Source organism: Gekko japonicus, unplaced genomic scaffold, assembly GCF_001447785.1.
Source record: "Gekko japonicus isolate JY-2015 unplaced genomic scaffold, Gekko_japonicus_V1.1 scaffold178, whole genome shotgun sequence".
Classification (NCBI taxonomy): Eukaryota; Metazoa; Chordata; class Lepidosauria; order Squamata; family Gekkonidae; genus Gekko; species Gekko japonicus.
Window position 1 is genome coordinate 1,132,031 of NW_015173679.1, and position 19,816 is coordinate 1,151,846.

Consider the following 19,816-nt stretch of genomic DNA (forward strand, 5'->3'; position numbering starts at 1 on the left):
TTTACATTTAACAACCAATGAGATTGCTTGGTTAAGGACCAATGGGAGTCTTTCCCTCCTAGGGAATGGTATCGTTCTGATTGGTCGCTGTTACGAAGCGACCAATAGGAAGTTCGCTCAGAGGAGCCCTGGTCTGGCTCGAAGCTTAACATGGGAGTCCTATGAGGTGATTCATGTAATCATTTCAATACATTACATTGGGTCAGTCACAAGCTCTGGCACAGCTGTCCTTGAAAAAGAGCAGTTTGTGTCAGAGTTCTCTCAGGCCCACCCACCTCACAGGGTGTCTGTTGTGGGGAGGGGAAGGGAAAGGAGTTTGTAAGCCGCTCTGAGACTCCCTTGGGTAGTGAAGGGCGGGGTATAAATCCTATCTTTTCTTCTTCTTCTTGTGTGGTGGGCTAGTTGTGGCAAATGGTAGGGAAGCTCAGTATTTCTGTATAAAGTTGTAGGGGCTTTATTGCAATGTGGTATGGCCTGATATTATGTTCTTATTCCAGTGTGGGGTGTGTGTGGGGCTTTCTAAGTTTCTAAGCAGTGTTCTAAGAAGGCAACTGTTCCTGGGGTTAGCCCAGCCCAGGGACATTGCTAGGGCGGTTCCCAGGCCTCCCTAAATTTCTGGGGAGCCCATCCCTAAATCCCACATGGGTCCACCTCCATAGATAATGACCATGCCTGTGATGTCACTAGCTCCTCCCTATGATGTCATTGGGTCCCAGTTCTTTTAATGACTTAGCAATGCCTCTGGCCCAGCCCCAGTCTACGACCTGGTTGTGTTATATCACTATAGTGCTATGGCGCTCTAAAGCTAATGTTCCAAAAAAAAAAAAAGCCGGTGTTTGCCCACATGGGCAAAAAATGGCGGGGGAAAAGCGAGAAAAAGCGGTGCAGTCTGAAATGGCAAACCGCTTCGGATCCAGCTCTTTACCGGTAGGGGAAAGCCATCTGTGAAATGGCAGCCCTATACCGGTTTACTCCACGACGGATCAAAAACGGCTTCAAAATGGGTTAAAAAGGGTAATGTGAAATTCCTCGTTGAGTATACAAGAAGAGAAGGTTAGATTTATACCCTACCCTTCACTACTTGAAGGAGTCTCAGAGTGGCTTACAATCTCCTTTCCCCTCCCCACAACAGACACCCTGTTAGGTAGGTGAGGTTGAGAGAGCGCTTTTGAGACTGCTATTGAGAGAACAGCTCTGAAAGAACTTGTAACTGATCCAAGGTCACACCAACAGCTGCATGTGGAGGAGAGGGGAAACCCGGTTCTCTCAAACTAGAGTCCACATTCCTAACCACTACACCAAATTGGCTTACATCCCTACTGAGTTCCCTCCTCAGACTCTGCCCTCTCCAGGTACTTCCTCCAAATCTTCAGGAATTCCCCAAACAGGGCTTGGCAATCCCAGTTTTCACCAATGCTTTCCTTTTAAATGCAGGCTTTTTAATGTGATGTTCACAGGATGTTGTTTTTGGTCTGAAAGAGTTTTTTCACTCTATTAAATAATTTTCAAAATTAATAGCTTTGGAGTTCTCATTACCCAATGTAATTATTACATTATTCTAAATTCCTAGCAGTATTTTTGTGGCTCTTGATAATTGTGTTCTTTGCACATGCTCAAAAAGTCTATCTTTTTAAACATGTGTTTATCATTGTTTTGATATTTTTAACAATTAAGAAAGATGTTAAAAGATATTTGTTAACCATTTTTCTTTTATTTTTTGACACATGTATAGATCCCCCCAAGGAAGCTCAATGCAAAATGTGTAGGGGCACTAACTTATTGGAATAAAATTGTCTTCCCACTGCACCATTGTTTGTCATCATCTCTGTGGTCCCCACCCTGTGTCCTGCATAACAACTGTGGCCCCGGTCACACGGGCAGGAAAATGCAGGGGGGGGAGCGTGGCTGTTTGCCCCGGAGCAAAATAACGTGCAGCTGTGCGATCAGACATCCAGTTGACGTCCCGTCGAGGTCCCGTGGTGAGGGGGGAGGTGCCAATCACAGGACAATCCTGTGGTGCGGCAAAGAAGCGGCCTCTCTAGCAAAAGGCTCCGCGGGTTTAACCCCTTCCAGGGCTGCAGAGGAATGCAAACTGTGTCCTCCGTCCGGTCCCCTCCAGGAGGAGCTTCAGCCAGGCCACCCTCCTGCCATGCCCCCCTGCACCTCCCCCTCTGCCGCTCGGTGCAGAGAGTTCCTCTCGAGCAGGCAGAGCCAGGAGTGGGGGCGGTACAGAAAAGAGGAGGGCGCTGTGTTGTTTGTTTTTAAACGAAGTGTGCGCATGCACCGTTGGGTGCTTGTGTGCATCCCGTGGAGACTTGAAAAAAAACACCTTTTCGCAATGGGACATGGGTGGGCGCCGGATGTCACGACCTACCACCGGAAACGCGATCAGGCGCCCGCCCTTGCCCCACGGTTTCTGGAAACGTGTACCTTGGAGGTACTAGTTTTTTACTCCGCATCTTCGGCGGGAAGCCTCAGGTTCACCACGGGAGCTCTACGCTTCCCAGATGAGGCGCTGTGATCGTGCCCGGAAAATCCGCCTATCTTCCGTCTTTGTAGCGTGATTCAGCTTTGTGTGACTGCAGCCTGTAAGTAGGTAAATTGCAGGTTCTCCTGAATTCCCACATATGCATTGCCAAATTAAGATTTTGACTGTGGTATGTGCAAAGAAGAGGCTTCAACTTTCTCCCACATGACGGACGGCTTTCCTTCAGAATACTATAATTCCCCCCCCACACACACACACATTTATTAGCTTCTCCATTAGCAGATGTGTGTAATCAGGTTTTAACTCAAGGAGTTATACCTCCAACCTAGGTGGAAGCAGCCATCATAATTATACCTAAAGAGGCAACCAACCCTGGATCATATAGACGGATCTCCCTGTTAAATCAAGACATGAACATTTTTACTGCTCTTCTAGCCAAAAGGTTGAACAAAGTCATAACCCATTACATCCACCCAGACCAAATTGGCTTCATGCCATCAAGAAACCCATCTGATAACATCAGGAAGACCTTAAATATTATATCACTAGGAATAAGGCCCGTTGTGAAAATAAATGCAACAAACTCTAGAAAGAGGCTCTGGGAGAGTGCCAAGGCCTTGGGCACTCAGTGTCAATTTGCTATGGCGACCTCCTCAAACCCCACCCTCTCCAGGCTCCACCCCTGAAATCCCCAGGATTTTTCCAGCCTGGAGTTGGCAACCCCATCCCCTTCCCAGCTAACCATCAACCTACCATTATCTGCCCCTCTGACTGCAGCTGACTTCTGCCCTCCCTCCTGGAGATCAGTTGTAATTCTGAGTGATCTCCACCCCTCACCTGGAGTTTGGCAACAATGGTTCCGCAGGAGAAAATGCCTGGTTTGGAGAGTGGAGTCTATGGCATTGTACCTGTCTGAGGTCCCATTCCTCCTCAAACCTCACCCTCGCCAGGCTCCACCCCTCAAATATCCAGGAATTTCCCAACCTGGAGTTGGCAACCCTATCTCCTTCCCAGCCAAGCATCAACCTGCCATTATCTGCTCCTCTGATGTCAGATTTCTATTTCCTCCCCCCTCCTGGAGATCAGTCGTAATACTGAGTGATCTCCACCCCTCACCTGGAGATTGGCAACAGTGTTTCCCAAGGAGGGAATGGTTGATTGGGAGGACAAGAAGAAGAAGAGGAGGAGGAGGAGGTGGAGGAGGAGGAGATTGGATTTATACCCCACCCTTTACTCAGAGTCTCAGAGCGACTTAAGAAGTCCTTTCCCTTCCCCTCCCCACAACAGACACCCTGTGAGGTAGGTGGGGCTGAGAGAGCGCTGACAGAAACTGCTCATTCAAGGACAGCTCTGACAGAACTATGGCTTGCCCAAGGTCATCCAGCAGGTGCAAGTGGAGGAGTGGGGAATCAGACCCAGTTCTCCCAGATTAGAGTCCCATACTTAACCACTACATCAAACTGGCTCTCACTGGAGGGTGGAGTCTATGGCATCGTACCTGTCTGAGGTCCCACCCCTTCTCAAACCTCACCCTCTCCAGGTTCCATCCCTCAAATATTCAGGAATCTCCAGGAATCTCCCACCTGGAGTTGGCAACCCTATCTCCTTCCTAGCCAGACCTCAACCTACCTTTATTTTCCTCTCACTCTTCAGCTCCCATGGGTGTATCTCACTCCTTAAATTCGCTGCCACCACTCACTGAATTGTCACTGCCTTTTTAAAGGGACAGTGAGACCCCTCTGGCCAAATCTCCCTATTTGGAGATAAAATCCCCAATCTTTGGGGGATCCCTGGAAAGCTGGCAACCCAAGGGTCTGGTATTTCCTTGCTTCCTTGGGCTACCCCCTCTTTTTGTTATTGTGCAGAGCTGGGGAGACTATGTGGTCAGAGCACAACACAGATTAGAAGCCCAAATAAAAGAATTTATTTAACTATTTATACAATTATGGAGCACACACACACTAAATGAATAAGGCAGAACTGTAGGAGTAAGCACACACTATGAACCAACAGGACATAAATCAACAGGGGTTAAACGCAATCCTCTTTCAAAAAAAAATCTGTGGCTTGTGGCTTGGACAGCCTCATCAGCACAGGCAGCAGGAGCATTTCCTAACCTCTTGTAGGACGAAGACTGCCTCCTCCGTGGATGGGCTGGAGTCTATATTGATGCTGCCCTGCCCCTTGGGACAGTCTCTCTTTTCCTGCACTTTTTGGCCTTTGGGCTGCTGGGAACTGTAGGCCAGCAGATGAGGAAGCCCCATTCAACCCAGTGAGTGATATCCCTGCAGGCTTCTCTCTGGAACTACAGCTCAATTAAACTTTATGGGGGAACATTTTAAACACAACCACACAGACGGCAGCCATCTTACAGACACAGCTAACTGCCAGTTCATTACACCTACCAACAGCCACTGAGGGAAAAGTTAAGTCCCACACAGGAGGCAAGCAGGAGAAGTGTCTTCGTCAAGAGAGAAATCCGTTTACAAGTAATTTTGACAGAGCAGAGTGGCTGAAGGGGAGTGGGCAGGGAAGAGGAGCAGACCCAGCACCCGGCCAATGTCACACGAGTACTCTTGAGTGGCGGCTGACGGGCCAATGGCTGAGGGAGTGCATGGAATCTTGCCACCCCAAAATAGGATTAGGTATAAGGAGAGATACTGCAAAACTCACAACACTGAGACTGGTATTCTCTATCGACACTGAAAAGGCTTTTGACAGCCTAGAACCAACTGCTTCAGGAAAATAATGTGGGGTGGTGAAGGCTGAAGCCATACACACCATAATCAAAATCCAAATTGGGTTGGGTAGCACATGGGCATCAATTGAGGAGAACTTGTAATTCATGTATGACTGTTCTATAGGACTCAAGGCAGAGCCCAGACCCAACTTGTGTGCCCATTAGCTTTACCGAAGGCAATCAATGTGTGCCCCTCAAATCACTTTGCTACGAGGACCATATTTCTACAAGCTCTTTATCATAAACTATCTCCAGTCTACTTGTGACTAGGAAGAGAGCAAATTAACGGTGCGATCCTAAACAGAGTAACACTCTTCTAAACCTGCTGAAATCCACCAGTTAAATCTCATACTGACTACAGAATAGATTAATTATAATATATTCTTGTGGTTTTCTTACAATTAGCCATATTAGATTTAAGCAGTGATGGTATCATTATAGCAGATTCGTTGTAAATAGTTGGCATTTATGCTCCTAACAGGATTTAGGCACAGACCTCTTTGATATGGTCCCATTTTCTGGAGCAATGTTGCATATAAACATGCTTGCTACTTAGTAAATGTTTTTATAATAGGCTCAGATAAGCTAGAACTAAAGGAGACTAGCTGTACTCATGCTATGTTACCAGAGGTCATTTCGGGGGGGAACGCGGGGGAACGCAGTTCCCCTGGGTGAGGTACAGGGGGCGGGGCACATGACGAAGCCCCGCCCCCTGCTTCCGGCCGCCCTGCTTCCGGCCCTCATTCAGCCAGGAAGAGGCAGGAGAAGAGGGAGGGTAAGTTGCTTCCTCTCTGCCTCTCCCTCCCCCTGCCTGCCTGGGGCCAGGGAAGGCCTTCGTGGGGCTTCCTTGCACTCCCGCCGGCCTTGCAGGTCCACCGCCGGGCCCCTCATGGGGCTCGGCAGTGGAGCTGCAAGGCCAGCACTGGCGGCCGGGACCGTTGGGGGCAGGGTGTGTGGCCTTATGACACACTTCCGGTGATGTCAGGGGGTGTGGCATATGCTAATGAGTTATGCTAATGAGTTCCCCTAGCTCTTTTTCTACGAAATGACCCCTGTATGTTACAAAACAAGCATAAATTTGAATTCACAAATAGATAGTGCCTACAACAGAGCTATTGATTTGAATGCACTAAGTTTGAGACTGTATTTTTGAAGGGTGTGGGACAGCTCAACAAAGATCTCTATCATATAAACCTACTCATCATATGATGACCTCACCTATTTATTTATTATAATATTTTATCCTGCTTTTCCACCTTAATGGATGCTAAATGTGGTTAGCAATTAGTAATAACGTAATACAACTTTTATGTGCCAAAAACATAAAAACAGTCACAACAATGATACAATACCAAACCAAAAGACAGGACAGCACACCACTGAAATAATGCCAGAAATCATTAATTGCCACTTGGGTCAAGAGCATGCTGAAATAGGAGAGCTTAGACTCAGTATCTGCAGGCATATAAAGATGATGACAACCAAATCCCCAGGGGTAAGGCTGTTTTAAGAGTCTAGATAGGTTCATAGGCAGAAACCATCCTAAAGATATCTTGCACGTGAGAATGCACTTTCAGAGATTAACTGCCATAGATTTCCACCTATTCACTTTCATCTCCTCAGAGAGAGTAGTTTTCACCTGCATCAGTTCAGGCATTTGGTTCTAGTTCTCAAGTGTTCTTACATAGGGTTACCAGATGTCCTCTTTCTTGTGTCTATCCTCTTATGGGCTCTTTGTAAAAAACTGATGAAAATGTCCTCTTTTTGGGTTGGAAGGTTAGGAATATTCCTAGTTAGCAATTATCACAGTTTAAATAGTAGGGGTGTTTAAAATGAGATTGGTCATGGTAATCACTTGTTTGAAGTAGTCAGTTGGTAAGTATGTCCTCTTTTCTGCTTTTCAAATTATGGTAACCCTATTTGTGTGAACAGCTAGGGTTGCCGACCTCCATGTGGGAGTTCGAGTTTTCCCCGAATGATACCTGATCTCCAGGCTACAAAGATCAGTTTCCCTGGAGAAAATGGCAGCTTTGTAGGGTGGACTCCATAGTGTCACACCCCTACCGAGCACTCTCCCCTTCCCAAACTACACTCTCCTGGGCTCAGCCGATAAGCCTCTAGGAATTTCCAAATCCAAAATTGGCAGCTGTAGAACCATCCGGAAATAAACCACATGTCAAGAACCCCAATTTTTTTGTGCATAGTGATGTGGTAAAGCACAGTTGGGGAAAAGCAAGGGAGGGAAATATAGAAAAATAAGTGGCAATTAATATTGTCTCAGACACTGGACTAAAACAGAGTTTTAACAAGGTGACTGGCTACTGTAATTGATTACCCAGAAAAGGCTGAGAACCAAATATTGAATATATATCTGCCAGTATGATATATATTGAATATATTTGCCAGTATGATATATATTTATTGATGTAGTTCTACATATTTACTGTACTTTATTGATCTGATGAAGTCTTATAGGATGCAACGAGGGATGTAGTACATCCAGGACCTCGTGATCTATTTATACAGATCTGAAAAGTTTCACTGGACATTTTTTCCTCTCCATTGTTTGTACTATTCCGACAGAGATTGTTGTTATTCATTGTAGAGTGATTTGTACTAAGATATATAAATGTATACAGGTATGAGTAAAACTTAACAACTGTATTTGTATGTGTATATTCTGTTGATTGTTGTTGTTTCCTTATGTTTGAGAACCAAATATGACTAATTTGCAGCAGAATATGTGTAGACAGTGATTTCCTCTGAATAACCTTTGTGATTCAGACACACCTGTGCATGTCCAATCGAAAAGTTAAATTTCTTGGAAAATGTGCATGAGGACCTTGCTTTGCCATTGGACTGTATATTGAAAAGTAATTATGTAGAGGATTATTTATGAAAGTAACAACAGTCTCAGGGGGACTATATGCATGCAGATTTCACATGACATCTTACATTTTCAGAGTGAAACTTAAATGGAAGTAAATGCTGTTTATAGTGAGAAACACTTAGAAGAGATTATTTTAAGTTTCAGAAATGTGGTCGAATGTTTTATCATCATATTGTAATATCTGCTACATTTATCATTTCCAGCTGGAAGATACAAGTAAACGGATAGGCTCAAGTGCCCACATGATCACCACAGCAAGGGTACCTGCTGATAAACCTATACGAATTGCCTTCAGTCTAAATGACTCTCCAGGTAAAGTTCAGTTTATTAAAGCTATATTGGGGAGGTCTAGTTGTTTACACTTGCTGGTGGTTGGCTCCTGTGGTTGGTTGGGTTAGATCAGGGGTGTCAAACATGCGGCCCGAGGGCCGAATCAGGCCCTTGGAGGGCCCCAATTCGGCCTTCAAGGACCTGGCTGTTTCCTGCTTCCTTTTCCAGTTTGCCTGCTGCTGCGACATCACAGCTTGCTTTACCAATCTTTCTCAATTGCACATGAGAGATAGATAGACAAGGCTCTCCTGTGTGATTGAGTCTGGTAAAGAACTGGCTGAGGCTCCTCCCCCTCCTCCTCCCAGGGGGAGGGAGGGAACAGCCAGAGCTTACTTCCTGGCAGGGCTGCAGGAGACAAAGGGAAGCCTTTCTTTCCTTCCATTGGCTGAGGCTCCTCTCCGAAGGTAGGGAGGGAACAAGGGAGAGCTTGCTTTGCTGGACTGCCTCAATCACACAGGAGAAATACCAAGCAGCCTTAAGACCAACAAAGTTTTGTTCAAGGTATGAGCTTTTGTGTGCTTTGCTACAGTGTGTGTGTGTGTGTGTTTTGTTGGGCTCTTTATGCCACGGCTCTCCTGGGTGCAACTGGGTACCCTCCCCCTTTTCATTGTATTAATGCCCTCATGATCCAGTCTTTCTCAGTAAGAAAGCAATGTGAACTATTTTAGATGAGGAATAAGAACAAGCCAGTGAAGTGGATTGGGCTGAGAGTGTGTGTCCAGACTAAGTTCACCAGCACATCTCCTATGTAGGAAGTTGTAGTTCTTTCTCTGGGGAAACACATGGCCCTCAGTCTGTGCCAGGATGCCTTCTCATGTTCTTGACCAGCACACGAAGCAACAAAGGTGCAATGTCCAGTCACTTCATGTCTTCTCCTGAGTCCTAGGCTCACAACACTGGGCATGAGATTTCTGTAATGAATGTCAATAAATCAAAAGTAGGTTTGCAACTTACAGATACACACCTGAACATTATACTCAAGATTGCTACAGCACAGACATTTGGATGCAGTAATTCAGAGCATGAGGTGTCAGTTATCAGAGACTGTTAAACAGACAAAATATTGCAAGAGTGCTAGTGTTTTAAGCATGTTTTATTTAAAGTTTTAAAAATCTTTAATTGTGTTTGTCTGCGTCCTCTACAAAGTTTATATCTCCGCTACCTGGCATTACATTTTATGACACATGTGGCCTGGCCCAACAAAGTCTCATTTATGTCAGATCTGGCCCTCATAACAAATGAGTTTGACACCCCTGGGCTAGATCCTAATGTTGTACAAACTTAAAGGCTCTCAGGGGCAGATGTTCCCCTTCTACAGCAATCTTATGTGACACCTGAAAAGAACAAAAAGCCAATAGGCACGTGGGTGTCTTGCAGTGAGGACAGGAAACCATCCTCACCTCTTTCCTTGAACAGGCCAAGAAAATGTGCCTGAATAACCTTTCTGTTTGCCTAGACTTGCCCAGTCTCATCAGATCTTGGAAGCTAAGAAGGGTCAGCCCTGTTTCATACTTGGATAGGAGACTACCAAGGAAGTCTAAGGTTGCTACACAGAGGCAGGCAATGGCAAGCAACCTCCAAACAGAACATCTCTTGCTTTGAAAACCCTGTGGGATCACTATAAATCAGCTGCAACTTGACAGCACTTTCCTCCACCACCACCACCACCAACAAGCCTTCTATTGCCACAAAAGCAAAATGGTCAATTCTGTCTGACTTCTCCTCCTCATTGCAACTCACAGATACCTGGTGGTTTTATAGCAATGGGGGTCTCATTGCCCCATACAATACCTTTTCAGGGATCACAGACAGCTGTGCAGGAAGTGGAAGGGAGGAAAACATGCACCACTGTACGCATCTTCCACTCATTTACTGGTAGGATCCAACCCAACCCAATATCAAAATAAAGTTCAAATTATTATTTTACACAGTTGATATTCTTGTATTTCTCTGTGATAACTAGAACGTTGTTAGTGAAAATATTTTGTTAAACATTGCTTATGGTTTCTCTTGCTGGACACAAAATACATAATCTTAGTAATGCACAGAGAACGGGCAAACCTACATCATTCCAGTCAGCACTTTGTATGGGGTAGAATGACTGATATTAATTGCAAAAATTAAAAAGTACAAAAAGAGAGGTTGTAAAATATCATCCTGACCAGCTTAAGGGAAATGCTCAGGAAACAGCTGGTCTATGTTGTAAGTTCCGTAACATCACAGTGTTTTGGCAGATATTCATTTTTCATACTATTGCTGACTGATCATTTGTTGAATTATGCAATCTGTAGTCATGATGGGAAGGAGTGGAGAAGCTGGGCTGCATATTACAGAAACATTCCAAGCTTTCCCTTTCAGCATAATGGGTCTTAAGTAAGTGGCAAAGTTATGCACCATTACAGTTCCTGAATGTTTTAAGGTATTTGTTCAGTTGAATACTGATGAGTAAAATATTGTTGTTGTTCAGTCGCACAGTCGAGTCCGACTCTTTGCGACCCCATGGACCAGTTCCCGCCAGGCCTTCCTGTCTTCCGCCATCCTCTGAAGTTTGCTCAATTTCATGTTCGTTGCATCGATGACACTGTCTAACTATCTCATCTTTTGCCGTCCCCGTCTTCTTTGACCTTCAATCTTTCCCAGCATCAGGGTCTTTTCCAGTGAGTGCTCCCTTCTCATTTGGTGGCCAAAGTATTTGAGCTTCAGTTTCATTATCTGGCCTTCCAGGGAACAGTCAGGGTTGATTTCTTTGAGGATTGACTGATTTGTTCTTCTTGCAGTCCAAGGGACTCTCAAGAGTCTCCTCCAGCACCATAGTTCAAAAGAATCTATTCTTCGGCGCTCGGCCTTCCTTATAGTCCAACTCTCACAGCCATACATGACTACTGGGAATACCATTGCTTTGACCATGCGGACTTTTGTTGGCAGGGTGATGTCTCTACTTTTTATCATGCTGTTTAGGTTCGCCATCACTTTCCTCCCAAGGAAATCTTTTAATTTCATGGCTGCTGTCACAGTCTGCGGTGATCTGGGATCCCAGGAACGTGAAGTCTGTCACTACTTCCACGACTTCCCCTTCTATTTGCCAAGGAGTGATGGGGCCGGATGCCATGATCTTAGTTTTTTTGATGTTGAGCTTCAAGCCCACTTTTGCGCTCTCCTCTTTTACCCTGAGCAAGAGGCTCTTTAGGTCCTCTTCACTTTCTGCCATTAGAGTGGTATCGTCTGCATATCTGAGGTTGTTGATCTTTTCCCCAGCAATCTTAATTCCCGCTTGTGATTCATCCAGGCCAGCATTTCGCATGATGTACTCTGCATATATATTAAATAAGCAAGGCGACAATATACATCCTTGTCGTACTCCTTTTCCTATGCTGAACCAATCAGTTGTTCCATATCCGGTTCTAACTGTCGCTTCTTGGCCCTTATACAGGTTTCTCAAGAGACATGTGAGGTGGTCTGGTACTCCCATCTCTTTAAGGACCTGCCATAGTTTGTTGTGATCCACACAGTCAAAGGCTTTAGCATAGTCAATGAAGCAGAAGTAGATATTTTTCTGGTACTCTCTTGCTTTCTCCATAATCCAGCGAATGTTGGCAATTTGATCTCTAGTTCCTCTACCTCTTCGAAACCCAGCTTGTACTTCTGGTAGTTCTCTATCCACGTACTGTTGAAGCCTAGCTTGTAGGATCTTGAGCATGACCTTGCTAGCGTGTGATATGAGTGCAATTGTGCGATAGTTTGAACATTCCTTGGCATTGCCCTTCTTTGGGATTGGAATGTATACTGACCTTTTCCAATCCTGTGGCCACTGTTGCGTTTTCCAAATTTGCTGGCAAATGGAGTGCAGAACTTTAACAGCATCATCTTCTAAGACTTTGAATAGCTCAGCTGGAATACCATCACCTCCACTAGCTTTGTTGTTAGTAATGCTTTCTAAGGCCCATTTAACTTCACATTCCAGGATGTCTGGCTCGAGGTCAGTGATTATACCGTCGTGGTTGTCAAGGACATCGAGGTCTTTCTTGTATAGTTCTTCTGTGTATTCTTGCCATCTTTTCCTAATCTCTTCTGCTTCTGTTAGGTCCCTACCGTTTTTGTCCTTTATCATGGCCAGCTTTGCATGGAACGCTCCCTTGATTTCTCCAATTTTCTTGAAGAGATCTCTAGTCCTTCCCATTCTATTGTTTTCTTCTATTACTTTGCACTGTTCATTCAGGAAGGCCTCCTTATCTCTCCTTGCTGTTCTCTGGAAATCTGCGTTCAGTTGGGTAAATCTTTCCTTTTCGCCTTTGCCTTTCGCTTTCCTTCTTTCCTCTGCTATTTGTAAAGCCTCATCAGAAAGCCACTTTGCTTTCTTACATTTCTTTTTCTTTGGGATGGTGGTGATTGCTGCCTCCTGTACGATGTCACGAACCTCTGTCCATAGTTCTTCAGGCACTCTATCTATCAAATCCAGACCCTTGAATCTATTCTTCACCTCTACTGTATATTCATCAGGGATGCGATCTAGGTCAAACCTGAATGGCCTCGTGGTTTTCCCAATTTTCTTCAGTTTAAGTCTGAATTTTGCAATGAGTAGCTCATGATCTGAACCACAGTCAGCTCCAGGTCTTGTTTTTACTGACTGGATAGAGCTTCTCCATCTTTGACTGCAAATTATATAGTCAATCTGATTTCGGTGTTGCCCATCTGGTGATGTCCATGTGTAGAGTCGCCTCTTAGGTTGTTGGAAAAGGGTGTTCGCTATGACCAGTGTGTTCTCTTGACAAAACTCTGTTAACCTTTGCCCTGCTTCATTTTGCTTTCCAAGGCCAAACTTGTCTGTTATTCCAGTTACCTTTTGACTTCCTACTTTAGCATTCCAGTCCCCTATGATGATGAGGACATCATTTTTTGGTGTTAGTTCTAGGAGGTGTTGTAGGTCTTCATAGAACCGGTCCACTTCAGCCTCTTCTGCATCAGTGGTTGGGGCATACACTTGAATTACTGTGATGTTGAATGGTTTGCCTTGGAATCGGACAGAAATCATTCTGTCATTTTTGAGATTGTATCCCAGTACTGCCTTTTGCACTCTCTTGTTGACTATAAAGGCCACACCATTTTTTCTACGAGATTCCTGGCCACAGTAGTAGATATAATGGTCTTCTGAGTTAAATTCGCCCATTCCTGTCCACTTAAGTTCACTGATTCCAAAGATATCGATGTTCAGTCTTGCCATCTCATTTTTGACCACGTCAAGCTTACCTTGATTAATAGATCTTACATTCCAGGTTCCTATGCAGTATTATTCTTTGCAGCATCGGACTTTCCTTTCACCATCAGACACATCCACAACTGAGCGTCCTTTCGGCTTTGGCCCAGCCGCTTCACTCTTTCTGGGGTTACTTGTACTTGTCCTCTGCTCTTCCTCAGTAGCATATTGGACACCTTCCGACCTGAGGGGCTCATCTTCCGGCGTCATATCTTTTAGCCTTTTGATACTGTCCATGGGGTTTTCTTGGCAAAAATACTGGAGTGGGTTGCCATTTCCTTCTCCAGGTGGATCCCGGCATCATATCTTTTAGCCTTTTGATACTGTCCATGGGGTTTTCTTGGCAAAGATACTGGAGTGGGTTGCCATTACCTTCTCCAGGGGATCACACTTGGTCTGAGTTCTCTGTTGTGGCCTGTCCGTCTTGGGTGGCCCTTCACGGCATAGCCCACAGCTTCATTGAACTGCGCAAGCCCCCTCGCCACGACAAGGCAGTGATCCATGAGGGGGTAAAATATTAGGGTTGCTAATGTCCAGCTTCCCCCTCATGGATCACTGCCTTGTCGTGGCGAGGGGGCTTGCGTGGTTCGATGAGGCTGTGGGCTATGCCATCACACACGGAATGGATAAAATCGAGAAAGCAGACGGCTCTGTGAGACTGATGGCTGACTGCATTTGACAGCACCACTGGGAGGAGTTGAGGAGTTGGGGGGGGGGCTCAAGCTGCAGGTGAAGAACCTGCCTTCTCTTCTTTCTAAATATTGGGTTGAGTCTTTCTGCTCTGCTGAGCAAAGTGTAGAGCCTTCCTACAGTGGAAGATGCTGTTCTGTTAGGAATAAAACTAGTCTTAATGTTTCTTGATGCTCTCCTACCTCACGGGGTGGCCTGCGGCAAGTAGTTCAATAAGTTAACACAGCACCAAAATTGAGCTGCTGAACTCTTGAGTAGAAGACATCCTCAGAGATCAAACTGCATAGCTGCCTCTGTCAAGGAGAGGGGGATCAGACCCTTTCAGAGGGGGCAAAACCATGCACTGTTGGGAGAGTTCCCACTAAGCTTGGTCATACAGAGATTCACTGAGACAAGTTCTTTATTAAAATATGGTTTATTCAGCAACAGACAGATAGCAAGTAATTAGCAAAACCACTTAGCTTCCCAAAGGTAAGAGGACAAAGCAACAGACTCCAACCCCCACCCCACCCCCACCAAGAGATGCCAGACAGCGCACACTGTAGCCTGGGGTCAGATGGTCTGGCCAGCAGAATCTCCTCAGGATAGAAGAAGAAGAAGAGAAGAAGAGATTGGATTGATACCCTGCCCTTCACTACCCAAGGGAGTCTCAGAGCGGCTTACAAACTCCTTTCCCTTCCCCTACCCACAACAGGCACCCTGTGAGGTAGGTGGGGCTGAGAGAGCTCTTTCTAGAACTGTCCTTGAGAGAACAGCTCTGATAGAACTATGGCTTGCCCAAGGTCATCCAGCAGCTGCAAGTGGAGGAGTGGGGAATCAAACCTGGTTCTCCCAGATTAGAGTCCGCACACTTAACCACCACACCAAACTGGCTCTCAAGAAGTTGACCATGTTCAGAACAGTGGCCCTACAGTGCCACAATATGTCACCATGAACATGCACAGCTTCACGTTCTGTACATTTGCAGGTGCTTCTGATGGATAGGACAGAGTGGGTCTTAACTGGACTTCAGTATGTTCTCACAGGGTGTGCCTTGGGGGGGGGGGGTGTCTTCATTCTCTGTAACAAACAAGTGACCTTTAAGGGTAATAGGTCATGTCTATCTCTAGCTGATGCAAGAAGATGCACTTGCTTCTGAAAGAGACAAGCAGGGTTTATGCTTTTTAGAAAGACAGAGAGACCTAAAAGATTCTAAAATGGTTATGCTTTGGTCAATAGAAAGGCCTAGCAAAAGTAGGCAAAATGGCTCAGAAACTGCAGAGTTGGTTTTCATATCTGTCACTTCCTCATGAAGAAAGCTCAGCACTTAGTTGAGTGGGTACAAGCCAATAAGTCTTTCTTCACTAGTTCTTGCATTCTGGTATGCATTGCATATTAAGGATCACACCCCCTGGACATCTTTATATAGGACAGATTTACACATTACAAATACCACATGGCCATCACAAGGACTTTGGATCAGACAAATACCTGCAGTTCTGTGCTGGGAACTAGGATTGCTAACAAGCCTGGAGAAAAATGCCCTGTCCCCTTAACAGAGGCACAATGGGATGTTATTGACAGGTGATGTAATTTACTTCTGTGGCCATGAAGAGCTTCAGCTGCCCATTTCTGCACATTAAGCCTATATTAGAGGTTCAAGCATTTTTCCCAGGCCTGTTTACAACCCTGTTTCTGAATCAAGCTATCTGGACAAATGCCTGATTATAGGGATTTATTCCTGTACAAATGTAGTACACCCTTTGTAGTAGGGTGTTTGCCTGGAAAGTCCGATTCACAGGTAACTTCTGAGGTGGAGTTGCATTTTTATGGTAGCTTATGAATGCAAATAGCTGAACTTATATGATGACACAAATTGATATTTGTTATATACATTTATTACATATACCTTTGTTAGATGCTTTAGATTAGCTGATGACATGGAGTTGCCTTTATAGTAAACTTTAAAACTGTTTTCTTTTCAGATGAAACCCCATCTGAGAATCCCTTCCCTTTGGCTTTTCCAGATCTAGAACAGCAGCTCCAGGTAAATATATATTTTTAATGCACAGATATCAATCAACAATATATTTGAGCTGTTGTAGTTACAAGCATCTAAGTAGCAGTTAATATAAGGTGTAATATTATTGTTTATTTACTGACAAAATGTATATCCCTGCCTTTCTGCCCTCATCAGGGCCACTAAGGCCCTGATATAATAAAAACCATGTCTTAAAAACCATTAATACTAAACAAAAACACATCATTAAAATAATTAAACATGAGCTAAAGTTCAAGCTAAACATGAGCTAAACATGACCGTGGTGGCTCAGAGGTTCAGACGCTGAGCTGCAAACTGGAAGGTCTGGAGGTCGGCAGTTAAAGAACCTAGTGCCGCGTGAGTTCCCATCTCTGGCCCCAGCTCCTGCCAACCTAGCAGTTTGAAAGCAAGAAATTGCAAGTAGATAAATAGGTACGGCTTCAGTGGGAAGGTAACAGCATTCCGTGCACCTCAGCGTTTAGCCATTCTGGCCACATGACTACGGAAATGTCTTTGGACGGCGCTGGCTCTTCGGCTTGGAAACGGAGATGAGCATCGCCCCCTAAAGTAGGATCCGACTGGCTTTTGAGCAAGGGAAACCTTTACTTTACCTAAAGTACACACACAAAAACATGTAACAACAATTACATTATAATGAAAATGCCTGATGAATCCCCCCATCCCTTTTGAAATGGCTGCCACAGGGATCTACCCAGGCCCCACCACATAACAATGGGAGATAGATTGGCTGAAAGCCAAACAGAGAGAGAGTGATGGGGGAGGAAGCAAAAGCAGGACTGGATCTGGGATTGGGGAGGATTCCTCCTGCAGTATGAATGGCTAAGTAACAGGGAGTTTGGAGCCAGGCCTGGGACTAGGATTGCCCGCTCCAGGTTGGGAAATTCCTGGAGAGTCTGTGGTGAAGTCAGAGTTTGGGGAGGGGAGAGGCCTCAGCTGGATATAATGCCACAAAGTACACCCATTTTCTCCAGGGGGACAGATTTCAGTTCTCTGGAGTTCAGTTGTATTTCTGGGAGATCTCCAGGTCCCACCTGTAGGCTGGCAAACCTAGGCCTAGCAGCACCCTCTGAGTGACTTGATACCACCTGACTTGCATAATTCAGCTAGGCCTGGCTACTTGCTACTGTTCAACAGCAGCCACCCTATGAAAGTCAGTGTAGTATAATGATCAGAGCTTCAGAGTAGGGTTTGCAAGACCCAGGTTTAGATCCCCATCTTGCTGTGGCAGCCACTGTGTGATTTTGAACCAGTCGCATACTTTCAGCTTAACCTATCTCATAGGGTTGTTGTGTGTGGCTATAAAGGAGGAGAGAATAATGTAAACTGAGTCCCCAATGTGGAGAAAGACCATAGTTTTCCTTAGTAGAAGCTGCAGGGGGAAAGGAGATGGAAAGCTGAAGACAGAGGGGCAGATAAAAATAGGTTGGCTGTTGGGTGGGAAGGATATATGGATACCAACTCCAGGCTGGGAAATTCTGGATATTTGAGGGGTGAAGTCTGGGGATGGTGGGGATTGAGGCGGGGAGGGACTTCAGACAGATATAATGCCATACACTCCACCTTCCAAAGCAGTACTTTACTCCAGGAGAGCTAATGTTGCCAATCTCCAGGTGAGGGCTGGAGATCAACCAAAATTAAAACTGTTCTCCAGATGACAGAGATCAGTTCCCCTGGAGAAAATGGCCGCTTTGAAGGGTGGAGTTTATGGTATTATACCCTGCTGAGGTTACTTCCAAGCTCAAACCTCATCCTCCCAAGGCTCCACTCCCAAATCTCCAGGAATTTCCCAAAATGGAGCTGGCAACCCTAAAAGGAACTGATCTCTGTACTTGGCCAATCTGCTGTGATTCATGAAGAGTGGCTGTTGTCACTGCTGCTGGGGGGGGGAGTAAGTGGGAGGTTGGGAGAGTGACAGGGGCAGAAAGAGTGATGGGTTGGGGGCAGAAAGGAAGTGACCGGCATGGATGAGAGAGAAAGAAAAGGTGTGGCAGGAAGGAGAAAGAATGTGAGAGAAGTTGGGGGAGAGGGGGAGAAACAGAGGTGGGGAAATGGAATAGTTGCTTCTGCAAGTTTTTTGCGGACCACACTTGTCTATATATCTAATTCTCAACATACCCCCTATGTGTGGATACTTATTTCCACAGATATGGGGCACATGGATGTTTCTGCACACTTGGAGCTTTACATGCTTTAAAAATTATATGGGAGATACTTACATCTCCCAGAAAGGAAAACAGCTTCTTCTGCACATGTACACAGAATGCACTTACCCAGGCAGAGGGAATGAGCAGCAGGAGAGGCCTTCCCCTTCGGTCCCCTTGGCCCCTTTCCATCAGCGCTCAAGCAGACTTGGCGCCTGAAGTGCCAGAACCTTTTTTGTTTCATTTCCTTTCCCTTCTCGCCTTCATGGCATGGTTAAGTTCGCTGCCAGTTTAAAATGGTCACTGCCAGTTTAATTGAGTCCAGGTCCCGGCCACTGTGTCACACACTGAGGCAGAGGCAGAGTCTGTCAGGTGGAGGGGGAGAGGAGGGGGTCTCCTGTTCCTGGGCTACCACCGCAGCCAGCCGTTCTTCTCTGCCAGCAAGCACCAGCACTGGTGGAGCACAGGCAGGTGGATGAGGCCTGCAAGGACATCCAGGTGTGTGGGGGGGAACAAGGCTGCATTGCCACGGCAATAGGAGGAGGCTACTGCTTGGGGCATGTATTGGGAATCTTCCTCCTCCTCTTACCCCCCAACCAGTGAGGGTAAAAGGCTCCTCCCCGGAATATTAACTGGAATACCTTTTCTATGGAGAAAGGGAGGGGAAGAAGCATGAAAAGCTCCTCTGGATCAGGCCATAAAGTCTAGCAGCTGTCTAGTCTTCAACATAAATAAACTCATGGGTAGGACCTGCTTCACACAGTGGCCACTCAAGGGAATCGCATAAGTAAGGTGTGAAGTCAACAACCCTAGCTTGGCTGTATATTGGTAGCATTTGGGTAGGCAGACATAGACATGGTTAACAACTGTTGATTGCTCCCAAGTTAAGAAATTATAAAACTGACCCATCATTTATTCTACATAATATAGATAAGTACTGTCGATAGCTCTGCCTCTTTATGTAAATGTAAGAATAAGTCTGCTGGATCACAGAAGCTAAACAGGGTCAGCCTACCATGATGAGAGACCACCGAGGAAGTTCAGGGTTGTGTAGGAGGGTAGTGTCAAACCAGCTCTGTTAGTCTCTTGACTTGGAAACCCACAGGGTTGCCAAATGCTCCCTCTAAGCTGTGGAGTCTTGTGAGCAAAAATTCTACTTTGTGACCTACTGGCATTAAAGTTGTGAGTGAGCGATTTGGCTACTGCATAAATTGGTTTGCTCTGGAGCCATACTTCCTGAGCGAA

At 45.5% G+C, this 19,816-nt stretch overlaps 1 protein-coding gene across 1 annotated transcript in view; it reads left to right on the top strand.

Annotated features, from left to right (window-relative positions):
• Window positions 1–19,816, top strand: part of MAP3K7CL (MAP3K7 C-terminal like) — a 54,292-nt gene that overhangs the window by 4,106 nt on the left and 30,370 nt on the right. The window contains exons 2-3 of the mRNA XM_015422995.1: window positions 8,322–8,430; window positions 16,354–16,415. Of these exons, the coding sequence (XP_015278481.1) occupies window positions 8,361–8,430; window positions 16,354–16,415 (132 nt within the window). The 5' untranslated portion in view covers window positions 8,322–8,360. The remainder of the gene's footprint in view (window positions 1–8,321; window positions 8,431–16,353; window positions 16,416–19,816) is intronic.